We start from the raw sequence: 12,941 nt of genomic DNA, 5'->3' as shown, positions 1-12,941 counted from the left end.
ACCAAAATAAAGATTGATATTTTACAGAAATAATGAGCACCGTTTAAAAAAAGAAGACTATTGGCTCTCAGATTTTTATTAATGCCATAGGCCATAGAATTTGGGGTGTGTTTGCAGAAGGCATTGTCTTCCAACTGCATATCTCCCCTCACCCACTGAAAAATCAAAGTAGGCTAATGTATTAACTGCCCCTACCCCCACTGCTGTCTTTGATTTTGATCAGGGGATAATTTTGTTATTCAGATGTATTCCAGTTTGTACATAATTAGCTGAAAAAGATGCATTTTCATATTCATATATAAATACTCTATACAGTACTACACAAAACAATTTTGGCTAAAACATTTTCATTATGGCAAATAAAAAGCCCTGAATTCATCAAAGTATTATGACTGTGACAGCCCAAGAGAGATCGAAACGCCTATGTGGATACATTCAGCTGATTGGGTTTTTTCTCGTTCCAACCAGATCCCTTGCTGCATTAGGAAAAATGTAGCGGGTTTCCTCTGATGACTACGAGTCAGAATTACCAAATGTTTGACATCCAATAGCCGATGATTAATTAATCAGTATGCTCCAGTGGTGTCGTTAAACAAAACAAACCTTTTTTCAGCCTAAGCGAAGATGAGCTGTAGTTAAATAATGTTTAAACTGATAAGTAATGATAATAATAAAAACATTTTAAATTTCAGTTTCATTTTAAAGACAGTTCAAAATTATATTCACAAAACTTTTTATGAAATACTCTATGTGGGCAACCAAGAGATGATGTTGGGCAACCAAACTTCAGCTACTGGTTGCCCACCGGGCAACTATCACAATTTCACATTTGTGCACCCCTGAATCTAATATGACTGGTTCCCGGAGTGGTCATTCGGTTTAACTTGCCCCTGGCCTCCAGTATATCCTATCCTATAACATTATTTGAATGGTGAGGGTAGAAAATGCCTAGCTAGCGATCAGTCTCATGGACATGGCACACTCACTGGTCGTAAAATTGCGAACGCCCAAAAGTCTGTGAATATATAGTGGACAAATTTAATATCGTTGAAATATTACATGTAAATATTTTCTCCTTTTTTATTGATTTGTAAACAACATTTTTTTTTTTTTCTTTTTTCTTTTTTTTGGGGGGGTAATATTATTTAAGACATAAAGAGGTTATTAATTAACATTTATTCCTTGTTGTTTTTTCAAATATTGTTCAGTGTCATATTAATATAATTTATAATAACCAAACAATGGACCTTCATGTACCACTTCATAAACCATACCTCCACCGAGCTACATGTAATCAACTCAATTCCTCGTTAGGAACTTTTAGAAATATTTGCAATTATTATTTTTTTATTTAAAGCAGAAACATGCAATACTTTTTTTTATTCTGGACCCATATTTCGCCATATTCACAACATAGCTTGTTGCGTGGATTTGTTGCAGCTCTAGGCTTAGTACACATAATGACTTACACAAACGTTATGTCTGATGTTTACACAATTATACATATACTAGATAAAGGTGAAAAATCTCAAATTGGTGCATTTGTAAATCATCAAATCACTGTCAGATATAAAACAAACTTCTTGAAAAATGCTATACAAAATTTGTGGTTTGCTATGCAAAATGAGTTTTGCATAGCAAAAATTGCTATACAATTTTTATAACTTATTTTGCACCCTGATGTATGTTTAGGTATTTAAATGCTGACCTATTAGTGTCTTTGCAAGTGATGTGAAATAAGAAATACACCAGGAAATGTCATCATTCACCTGTTCTGCATCTCAGAGTACGAGTAGTTCTGCAGCAGGCGCTGGCCACGCGACTCCATCTCGTCAAACGACTGTGCCGCGATCGCGTGGATGGCACGACGCAGCAAGCTGAGATCTCCGTCCATGTTGTCAGACAGGATGTACTCATCACAGACATAGCTGGAGAAAACAAAACATTCTGTACTCATCACAGACACAACTGGAGAAAAAAAAAACATTCCATACTCGTCACAGACATAGCTGGAGAAAACAAAACATTCCATACTCGTCACAGACATAGCTGAAGAAAACAAAACATTCTATACTCGTCAAAGACATAGCTGGAGAAAACAAAATATCACACTTTTATGTTTTTCACATTCTATACTCGTTAGACATAATGGTAGGCATACACCAAATAGTATCAGAGTGGGTCAAAGTTTGAGGTGAACCAAACTTTTCATTCCACAGTTGAGGCTACCAGTCCTGCCATTCGTGATACATGCGACAGTGTGTGTTGTAATAAAATGTTTTTATCGGACCAGTAAATTCCTGCAATTTAATTTGAACTAGTGTCAATGTGCTAACTACCATAATTGTACTTGAAACTTGTGGGGGGGGGGGCCTACTAAAAATAGCATGACAATTTTTGTGTGCAACTAGGGTAGGCATAGACGCTTCCCGTTATGTCCCCAATTTTTTCTGATTTACTTTAAGGGCAGAGGGGTGGTAGTATTTATATACATGGTTTATATGTCAATTGAAATGTTGCATGTAAAGGATTTGGCCACATGTACCTTTGTCATCTATGAGATTTGATTTGGTGGTATACACCCCAGTTTGTAAAAATCAGAATATTGTGGAAACTGCTATAATCACACACCCACCCCACCCCCCACCCCTCTTCCCCAATAGTTTATTATCACAGAAATGTGTTATGGCAATGAAGGGGAAAATAAAGGGAGCTAACTTATTAACACAGTGAAAATTACCAAACGTTTAACATCTCACCTTTTATTCATTTGGCTGTTTATTTTGAAAACAAAAGATACATGTCTTACGGTTCTCATGTTACTTGATTCTTTCAAACATACACACATGTAAAAAGTTACAATTCAGCTGGCCATACTACATCTAAGTAGTCATGACAACAAAATGACATCATCAAAACGTCACTGAAAGAAAAGGAGAGCCACTTACCAGTAAACATATTTCTCGTTCAACTCTAGGGCAATGGGGTGCTGGAAATGAAAATCAACAGAAATCATCAGAAATGGAAAGACCTATAATTTTACAACATAATCATGAAGGATTACATCTTCCTAACTGTGGACAATGTCCAACAAAGTTTGTTTGTGGCATTAACAAGATGCTATAACCAATATGTTTGTTAAAGGGCTTCATTTGATAGGAGACGAAAGATAAAGAGTATGACATTACTATGTACTTGCTTTACAGGGCCGTACCCTCACTTTTTTCTTGTTTTTTACTCCAGAAAATAGCATACACATTTGTATAGTGTTTCATTTGTATAGTGTTTCATTTGTTTCATAGGATTTTGACCAGGATACGGCCCTGCTTTACTATTTGCTCTGCACTCTTTCTAGCACACTACATTGTGCAAGTTATTATAGCTAGTACTGAAATTAAATTAGGCATAAAGGAAATAACTAAATATTTTTAAAATATATGATGTAACTAATATTAAAATACATTGACTGCACTAATAACTCAAGTAATAAACAGGCATTACAGAATACACACATTTAAAGAACATAATATCATAGCACAGCCGACTTCTATAGAAATTATTATACTGTAGAACTTTATGTAACAGAACACAAACATAATTATATTATAATTCATTTATAATTCATTCACGGAACTATTAACTAAAGCAAGTAACAAAATTTAAAAAAATACTAGTACTAGTATTGTTGGTTTATGGGGAGCTATCATTTCATTTCAACTTATTTTCATGCTTATATCCAATTAAGGTTCAAGCATGCTGTTCTGGGCACACACCTCAGCTATCTGGGTTGTCTGTCCAGGACAGTGGATTAATTGTTAATTATTGTTAGTGAGAAAGAAGAGGGTGAAGTTGTTAAAACTCACTCTGGGTGGGAGCTGGTACAGGGCTGTGAACCCTGTACCTACCAGTCTTATTACCGACGTCTTAAGCTCGACACCACCGAGGCCGGTGGGGAGTTATCACTTTGGCTCCAGGCTAGATCAAGGAGAATAATTTTTAGCTCCCATTAGCAAAAGGATTAAATGTATCCATGTTCATTAAACATGGTAATTATGGTAATATCTTATAGTTCCTCAGAATTTAAGTAGGAGAGCAATTAATCACTCCCCTCCTTTTTTTTTTGTTCACTGCAAAGTCTGGAATACAATAATATAGATTTAATAGATTGAATGTGGATTACTAATTAAAGAATTAGGGACGAATTTACAAAGCCTGCTTTTCTAAGTACAGTTGTTTACGACTTGTAAATACAGTGAAACACCTTTAAACTGGACACCCTCGGGAACAAATAAAATGTTCTGTTTTAGAGGTTAAGTTCTATATAGATTATTAAAAAGGGACTGTTAAAAATGTCCAGTTTTGGAGGGAACTCCGGTTTACAGAGGGTCTTGTTTTGCGAGGTTTTACTGTACATGTTGTTACACGGGTATAAGTCAAAAACAGGCTTTGTAAATCAGCCCCTTAATATATCTATGACAAACTACTACAACTGTAAGGCGAATGATAACAACACACTGGACACGCAGAAACACAGAGAAGAAAGACGACGATCGGCCCACCTTGGTCTGTGTGAAGTGATTGAGAGCGTGGCCTTCACTGAACCGTCCACATGCCACGTGAGAGCAGCTCAAACATGCCTGCATCACAAGAAAGCACAACATTCAGATACACCAGAGAAAAAACATACACACTTCTTATGGATCATTCACAACTATCAACAAGTACAGCCCCCCCCCACCCCACCACCACACTTGAGGATGTTCGTGTATGGGTTTTTTAGCCCTACACAATTTAAATAACAATATAAATCTGCGATTGTGCCCCTCACTTCAGATATTATTTCTATACGGTTGAACTGTTATGTATACAAAAAATACACTTTCTTTCATATTGTCCACCTCCCCCTTGAACAAATGGCAATTTTGCCATAGTTATTTTTACTGATATTTTGTTCTTGTTTTAAAAGTGCACATGCATGCAGGTATTTATGTCTTGTCTCATAGCAATGAATGGTCCCTTAATGCATGTAATACACCAGCTCATAAAAAAAACTATTTTCATTTCAATACAGTGCCAGACACATCAGATAAGACAGAGTTTAACTTCCTAATGCACGGAAACTGCAGCCATTCATAGCAAAATGTACTACTACAACATCAATTTCTATTTAAAACACAACAACAAAAAAACTAATAACTTCCTTCTTAAGGTAATGAAGAAACATTAATTTCCATTAATAGCACAAAACTGACATGTATAATTTACATCTTAGTGACTGTCATGACAGACAAGTCAATGGTTAACAATACTAATAAAAACAAAGACATTTTTAAACACAGACAGACTGTCAGTAACTATTTGTAAAAGATTTATTTCACAGAAGATGATCCTGACATTTCTACCATATAACATGCATGACAGATGACACATTTGTAATACAAAACAACACTGACACAGTACAATACAAAACGGACATTTACGAGACAACATTCATTTCAAACATTCAATCAAGGTTTACCCTGTACATAGCCAAATTAGTCAATTGCTAATTTCTATACAAAGTGGCCATGACCTTTACTATATAGCAGAGCTAGCTTTGGATGATCAACAATTTCTGCTAAATTATTTTTAAAATGCTAAACAAAATATCAATCATTACATACATTTTATTCTGCCAAATTATAATAAAATTCACCAATTGTTCTTAAAATTCACAATTGGCGAATTTGTCGAGTCGCAGAACTAGCCCTGATTTAGTCTTGGGCTAATAAAATATCCCTTAAATTAATCACTTTTTTTCTTCTTTTTTGTCAAGAATTGGTTCCAGTGTGAGACCAGGGGCCTAATTCACAAAGGTCTCTTAGACTCTGCTAGACAACAAAGTTTTTTAGCATTGCACTGCAAGATCTCAAAGTTGCAAGAGTTTAGTGAATTAGGCCTCTGGCTCCATATTCATAAAAATACTTAAAGTGAATGTATGATACTTATCTATGTACTGGAAGTCAAACATTTGGTAATTTTGACATATCATATAGTTTTAGAGAGAAAACCAGCTACATTTTTCAAATTAAAAGCAAGGGATCTTTTATATACATGCACCATCCCACAGACAAGATAGCACATACCACAGCCTTTGATATACCAGTCATGGTGTACTGGCTGGAATGAGAAATAGTACGATGGGATCGATCCCAGACTGACTGTGCATCAAAGGAGCACTTTACCACTGGGCTACGTTCACCCCAATGTACATGACATGGATTAAGCTATTATGCAGAGGTGATCTAATACAAGGCTGTTTTAATGTTGGCACCTGGCTATCCGATATATGAGGTTTTTAAGTAAAGTCTCTCAAAAGAATATTAATATTATATAATCTGTAATAAAGTGCAATTGTGAAAGCAGATTACTTTGACAAGTCTATGCATGTAATAAAATAGTGTTATTCACAGTACACATCTCTCTTACTTTTATAATGCTTATTTTGTTTCACATTATAACTAAAATTAACCCTGACATTAACCTCTTGTCCTTACCAATGCTAATCCTTACTCTAATCCTAACCCATACACTAACCCGAACCATGGATGCTCATAATCCTACAGGTACTCCATTCCTAACTCAGTCGCTAACCTTAACCCTGACTCTCTACATGTATATTCAAACAGAACATACAAATATTTGAATACATATATCGATTTCACTCTAAATATACATCATACCCAAACACTCTCGGTTGTTCCACACACGGCACACATCCATTTTTCTGGGTTCAAGAAGGACGGGTTCTCAGCTAAATGACTCTTCAGATGCTGACAGTGATCCATCGATCGGTCTACAGTTTACATCAGACTGTCCACTTTACATCAGACGGTTTGCACTTTACATCAGACTGTCCAGCTTACATCAGACAGTGTCCACTTTACATCAGACTGTGTCCACTTTACATCAGACTGTGTCCACTTTACATTAGACTGTGTCCAGTTTATATGGGACTGTGTCCACTTTACATTAGACTGTGTCCAGTTTACATCTGTGTCCAGTTTGCATCAGACTGTCTCCACTTTGCATCAGACTGTCTCCACTTTATATCAGACTGTATGCAGTTAATATCAGACTGTGTCCAGTTTGCATCACACAGTGTCCAGTTTACATCAGACTATATGAAAAAAAACTAGAAAAAACCCAACATGTATGCTCTGTTAAAATTTGTTTTGTTTTAAAGATACCACTATTTATTTAATAATCATTGGCTAATCATTGGTTATATGCATTTAAAAACCTAACACACTTTCCTATTTACTGGTTGGCATTACATTTTTGTTTACTAGAATGGATTTGTCTTATACTGTTTATTTTTTTATGTTTAATTGGGTTAGTGTTACTTTTTAAGGTTAGAGTGACCTATGTTCCTTTTATTTCACATACCGTAACAGAAATATGTGGAATATTCCTTCCGTAAGTATTGTATTTGTGTTTTTGTCATCAGCCCAGCAGTTTTGTGACTGATGGTACTATCGACGTCCCAAACTGCATTCGGCTAATGATAAAAACATGAATACAATACTTACGGAAAGAATATTCTATATTTTTAAGTTACAGTACATAAAATAAAATATATTTCAATCAGTTGACGAAAAAAATCAACAACATGAACATAAAACAAATCCATTCCAGTAAACTAAAGTGTAACACCATATAGAAAACATAAAAGTGTGGTAGTCTCGAACTGCATCGAGGCACATGCATTTGACAAAATAACCTTTCTGCATTTTTCATTTTTCATTTTTAAAGCCACTACATGATAAAATATATGTTTTTTTAACCATGCACAGTTGACGAACACTTTGTTTAATATTTTTTAAAAGAAAAAATTCAGTTTGTCAAGCATTCTGGTCTGGTCCACGTTTTACCAACACCCATTGCTAACAGTGGCGGACCCAGTGACATGAGCTGGAATGCCAAGGGAACTTTGGAGAGGTTTGGAGGGAGATCGTAAAAAATTTAAAATTAATATATAATCAAATTATATCTATTGCAAAATTTAGGGGGGCCGGGCCCCTACCCCCCCCCCCCCCCCACCTAGATCCGCCTCTGGCTAACACTTGATGTCAATACAGACATTACATTCATATCAGTGAATAGTTTGTAAAATATAAATTTTCTAATGAATTGATTCTTAATTAACTTAGTTAATTAATTTATACACTTAAAATTATTTACAATTGTCCTGAATGGACTTTATTATTCATATGATTCAACATAACCGAGTTAATAATAATCATACAAAGCGCACGTGTAATGACGTAATTTTGGAAAGCGACGTCATAACATGAAGTTGCTTCTCCAGTCTTAGCTCAGACTGCACATTTGAAATACGACATTATTTCGTCCTTTCCTTCAAGTTGTGGCTGAAACATTTTGAGATGGGTCTTGTTATTAATAAAGAAAACAATAATAATATGGATAATAAAGAAATTATTACACGTGTGTGTGACTCGTACTGATTTCACATAAATCATGTCAGGATTGATGTATTACCCTCGCTTTCTTTTGGGCAATACAAAAATCCTGACACTCGTTTCGTAAAATCAGTACGACACACAAGCTTGTATTTATAATATTCTCTATATATTTAATATTACCTACAGTAGGGGCACACAAATGCAGCATACCTTTTCCAAATCAAATATAATAACTGAACCAAAAAAACAATGTACCAGGGGGCATGAAAATCATAAAAATCAAATGATTTGGCCCTGTTGATCTGGCATTTGTGAGGTCATATGACATGCACCGAATGTTAATTAATCTTCCTCCATTTTAACTTTAAGACAATTTCTACGAGTCAAGTAGATCCAATATCAGTAATTTTAAGGAATAAACAAAAATTACTTAGTAAAATTAATGGTTTTGGGGGTTTGTAAAGTTTTATATTTAGATACTTAGTTGTCTGAACTTTATTGTTGATGAAAATATTCTCGAACTGTGAAGAATGAACGACAAGCAGACGACATCAAATAAGATGTTGATTACGCGAACCATGCACAAGAAAACAAACTGAACGCTGTTGGAAGCATAATAACACAGTTAGGGATGTTGATGATACATACTGGCAACTTAAAAATTATATTTAATTTGTTATGTGCACATGAATGATGAATACATTTTACAAGTCAAGTGCTTTCCAGTGAGACAACCCAGTAATATAAAGTTACATAATTATATGTCTAAATACTGGTTTATAATTAACTTAGGCTACACCTGCATGTCAACAAACTGACTTACTCAGTTACTGTGCCAGAGTCAAATGCGTCTCATTAGCTTGTTTTTGTTACAAATTTAATATAAAATTTCAAGATAAAACCTTGATTTCATGTTCACTACTATGAACAAAATTAAATAACCCCAAAACCATGTTTCCTATTCTTTAAGTAGCACATGTAAGGAACCCGAACCCGCTTCCCTTTAAAAGAACAAAAGAGGAAAAGAAAAAAATCTATTGTGCCGCTTATAAACAAACCCTTACTGTTCATAAATAAAACAGTTACCTCCCTGTATCCCTTGTACGGCCATTTTTTTCCCCCAATTAACTCAATGATTCACCCAATATTGCCAGTGAAAATAAACCTTATTGTCTGAACGCATAAGGGAGATAACTGAGATAAATAAATATTTATGAATCGGGAGACTAACGATTTGGAAATTGTGCTTCGAAGGTTTTCCGTTATATTGCCGATTTTTCGTAATCGGCCGAATAACACTGTCAGTTGAATCCCCCGAAGTGCGTGGAATGGTCCATTTTCAGTTTCTTCATTGGATTTCGGATTAAAAACAATCCTTTTAAAACAATAATTCGCATTCATCTCTATAATATAAATAAATCTAATCCATGCGTATGCAAACTAGCTATGGAATCTACCAACATTACAACATGTTTATCAATGATGTATGATACCCTAGCATGACAATAGCCTGCTCTAAGGAATTGCTAAGAGTAAGATGGCGGACGACGAAAAGGACCCGATAGGGGAATCGGATCAGCAAAACGTCGTTGAAAAGGATATTTTTGTTAATGGCGATGCAGACGATAAACACGAGGAGAGTGAACCAGAACCGTGCAGTTCACTAAATATTCCCGAGCAGGTTTTACCTCGACGCAGCAGCCTGATGAACAAGGATGGAGCTGGGAGACGTCCTCAGCGGAAGAAGACTGTATCTTTCAGTAGCATGCCTACTGAACGGAAAATAGCAACCGGTAAGTGCAGTACAGTTTTCATCAGTGTTGTGTAACGTGTCATTACACAAGTGTCACATTAACCGATAGAAGGCAGTTGATCGTCTGACAAGACGGCAGCGACATTTTGATTGCAGTATGCATTTTTACGATATCAGAGATGCCCACTGGCACCAGCCCCCTAGATTCACCACGCCCCCGCCCCAAAGGCTGAAAGAGTTGGGATTTAGCTCAAGCGATAGAATCATAGAGTGCAGCCCAGGTCTAGATCTGGGTATTCAGAAAAATTCGCCAAATTATCTGTTAAACTTTAAAAGTTGCAAAAACATAACTTTTATTTTTGTAACAAACTGTCAGTTAGGCCTAAATTAAGATTAAAAAATACCAATTGCATTTAAAGGCACATACCCGAGTTTTAACCCGTAAAAAATGGACAACATTAGTAACAAACACCAGGATGACCAGAAATACTTCAGTTCTACAAAAATGAATAATCTAAAGAATAAAATATAAGTAATATTTGATTTCAGTTATCATAAACAGCTCTAATAATGAAAAATATACTGTAGTGTTTAAAAACTAGGGTACAGTGCTGTCCGGTGTATCGGCGCACCTAAGCATTCAAGGACCATTTTCTATGTGAACACTGTGAAATACTTAATAAAATGTGTCTCTCACCAATGAAGCAGTGCATAATCTGAAATACACTACAAATTGTTTTATGTCTGTAGTAAATAAACATTTTAAAATGGTGCATAAATATAGGCACCCACTTGTATCCAAAACGATTTGCATGTCCGGTGATTCGGCGCAGTAGATGTGAATCGTAGACCCCGCTATTTATAGACCGCCCATGACCTCACTTTTAGCCCATAAACGCTACACTATTGTCCCAAAATTATTTTAGTACTTTTTTGTTTTGTCTTGTTAAAAATATTACTATAAAAATGAACGATCACACATGACCCATCTCATGATCAGTTTCGAAATCGTTTTCTTGAGTGGCACAGTACTACAGATGTATACATGTTCATTGTCATGCATGGCTAAGATGCCTACATGGATTTTATTTTTCTCGGGTAGATTGTGTACATACGTGGATCTTATTTCGCTATTATTTTTTTATAACAATGTGACAATTGTGAACTGGAATGACTGTCAATTAAGGTGTAAAATTTTTGTTTTGTATGCATTTGTCTGTGTTTTCCTTTTCAGTTTAAATAAAAATAATGGAACAAAAATAATTACATTTATACTGTTTACTATAATTAAAAAAATGCGGGAAAGGTGTTTTCAGACTGGTTTTAACATTCTTAACATCAATAAGCTGACCTACTTCGCGTTTATATACACGAAAACAGGTGAATGATTTATTTAGAAATTATGATATAATTATTGATAATTCTTTTTTTTTTTTTTTTAATTGCACCCTTAACAATAAATATGTTGATACTTTATTAACCATTGAAAAAGAAATTGAACTTTAATTCGTTAAAAACACCGACAACATGACAACTTCCTAAGCATACTTGAGCAAAATACCAAGTGCGCCGATACACCGAACACGGTTGTATGTCCTTTTAAAATTCACAACTGGCAAATTTGTTAAGTGCCACAGCTAGCCCTGAATGCTTGCCACGAATCCGGGTCGTTTTGCCCCAAACCAAATTTGCCCTGGGTCTTTTTTTTCAAGATTGACGATTGTCACGTGATGTCACCAAAACTCTTACGCAATGAATCTGTGAAGCCTTCTAAGATATTAAATAATCTCCCTTCCTTTATTTCATCGGTCTACAGGCTGGTAGGTACTGGGTTCGGATCCCAGTCGAGGCATGGGATTTTTAATCCAGATACCGACTCCAAACCCCGAGTGAGTGCTCCGCAAGGCTCAATGGGTAGGTGTAAACCACTTGCACCGACCAGTGATCCATAACTGGTTCAACAAAGGCCATGGTTTGTGCTATCCTGCCTGTGGGAAGCGCAAATAAAAGATCCCTTGCTGCCAGTCGGAAGAGTAGTCCATGTAGTGGCGACAGCGGGTTTCCTCTCAAAATCTGTGTGGTCCTGAACCATATGTCTGACGCCATATAACCGTAAATAAAATGTGTTGAGTGCGTCGTTAAATAAAACACTTCTTTCTTTCTTTCCCTTCCTTTATTTGAAATGTACACCAATCTAAATTTCCCCCAGTATTCAAACAACCTCCCTTCTGTCCCGATCGATACAACCGATATTTGTCAAAATCAATTTAAAATAATTCAAATCAAGTATAAAGTACCATATATACTATTACTATCAATGAACTCAACATATTACTAGAATATAGACTGAAGACAGAGTCGCAAATATTACATATATTATTATGTTGTTTAGCCGTAGCTGGCTACCATGATTTATTTATTGAATGTATATGACATGTGCATGGTTTCTTTCCCTCTTGGTTAAAATAGCTTCTTGCTGAAAAAAAAGAAGATAAGATAAGTACAAAATTTATATGTGGGGTGGGGGGGGGGGAGAGGATGAAACGACCTGACCATTGGGGGCAAAACGACCCGTTTAGAGGACAAACCTACCTGGAACGAAACAATCCAGGGTGAATCTGGACACGGACAAAATGACTTGTTACTGCTTGCCAGCTGTGTTTGGGTTGCAGGATCGAATCACCTCAATGGAAGCATTATGATTTTTACACAACGTACATGTA

At 35.7% G+C, this 12,941-nt stretch overlaps 2 protein-coding genes across 5 annotated transcripts in view; one reads left to right on the top strand and one right to left on the bottom strand.

Annotated features, from left to right (window-relative positions):
• The window catches only part of LOC121380406 (ubiquitin carboxyl-terminal hydrolase 44-like), a 33,088-nt gene extending 23,501 nt beyond the window's left edge, over positions 1 to 9,587 (bottom strand). Inside the window, exons 1-5 of one of the 3 annotated variants that reach the window (XM_041509202.1) lie at positions 9,552 to 9,587; positions 6,723 to 7,174; positions 4,560 to 4,637; positions 2,949 to 2,989; positions 1,770 to 1,928 (exon numbers count right to left, since the gene is read on the bottom strand). In XM_041509202.1, coding sequence (XP_041365136.1) covers positions 1,770 to 1,928; positions 2,949 to 2,989; positions 4,560 to 4,637; positions 6,723 to 6,827 — 383 coding nt within the window. In that variant the 5' untranslated portion in view covers positions 6,828 to 7,174; positions 9,552 to 9,587. Of the gene's footprint in view, positions 1 to 1,769; positions 1,929 to 2,948; positions 2,990 to 4,559; positions 4,638 to 6,722; positions 7,175 to 8,296; positions 8,412 to 9,529 lie in introns of those variants that run through there. The other 2 variants (XM_041509203.1, XM_041509204.1) reach the window with 2 other exon arrangements.
• Positions 9,588 to 9,697: 110 nt separating this feature from the next.
• The window catches only part of LOC121380405 (inactive phospholipase C-like protein 2), a 169,690-nt gene continuing 166,446 nt past the window's right edge, over positions 9,698 to 12,941 (top strand). The window contains exon 1 of one of the 2 annotated variants that reach the window (XR_005958929.1): positions 9,698 to 10,258. Coding sequence is in view for 1 of the 2 variants with exons in the window: in XM_041509200.1 (XP_041365134.1) it covers positions 10,003 to 10,258 (256 nt within the window). In the remaining variant the exon portion in view is untranslated. The remainder of the gene's footprint in view (positions 10,259 to 12,941) is intronic. The other variant, XM_041509200.1, reaches the window with a different exon arrangement.

Source organism: Gigantopelta aegis, chromosome 9, assembly GCF_016097555.1.
Source record: "Gigantopelta aegis isolate Gae_Host chromosome 9, Gae_host_genome, whole genome shotgun sequence".
Taxonomy (NCBI): domain Eukaryota; kingdom Metazoa; phylum Mollusca; class Gastropoda; order Neomphalida; family Peltospiridae; genus Gigantopelta; species Gigantopelta aegis.
Note: the sequence above shows the minus strand (reverse complement) of the source record. Positions and strands in the feature narration are given on the sequence as shown.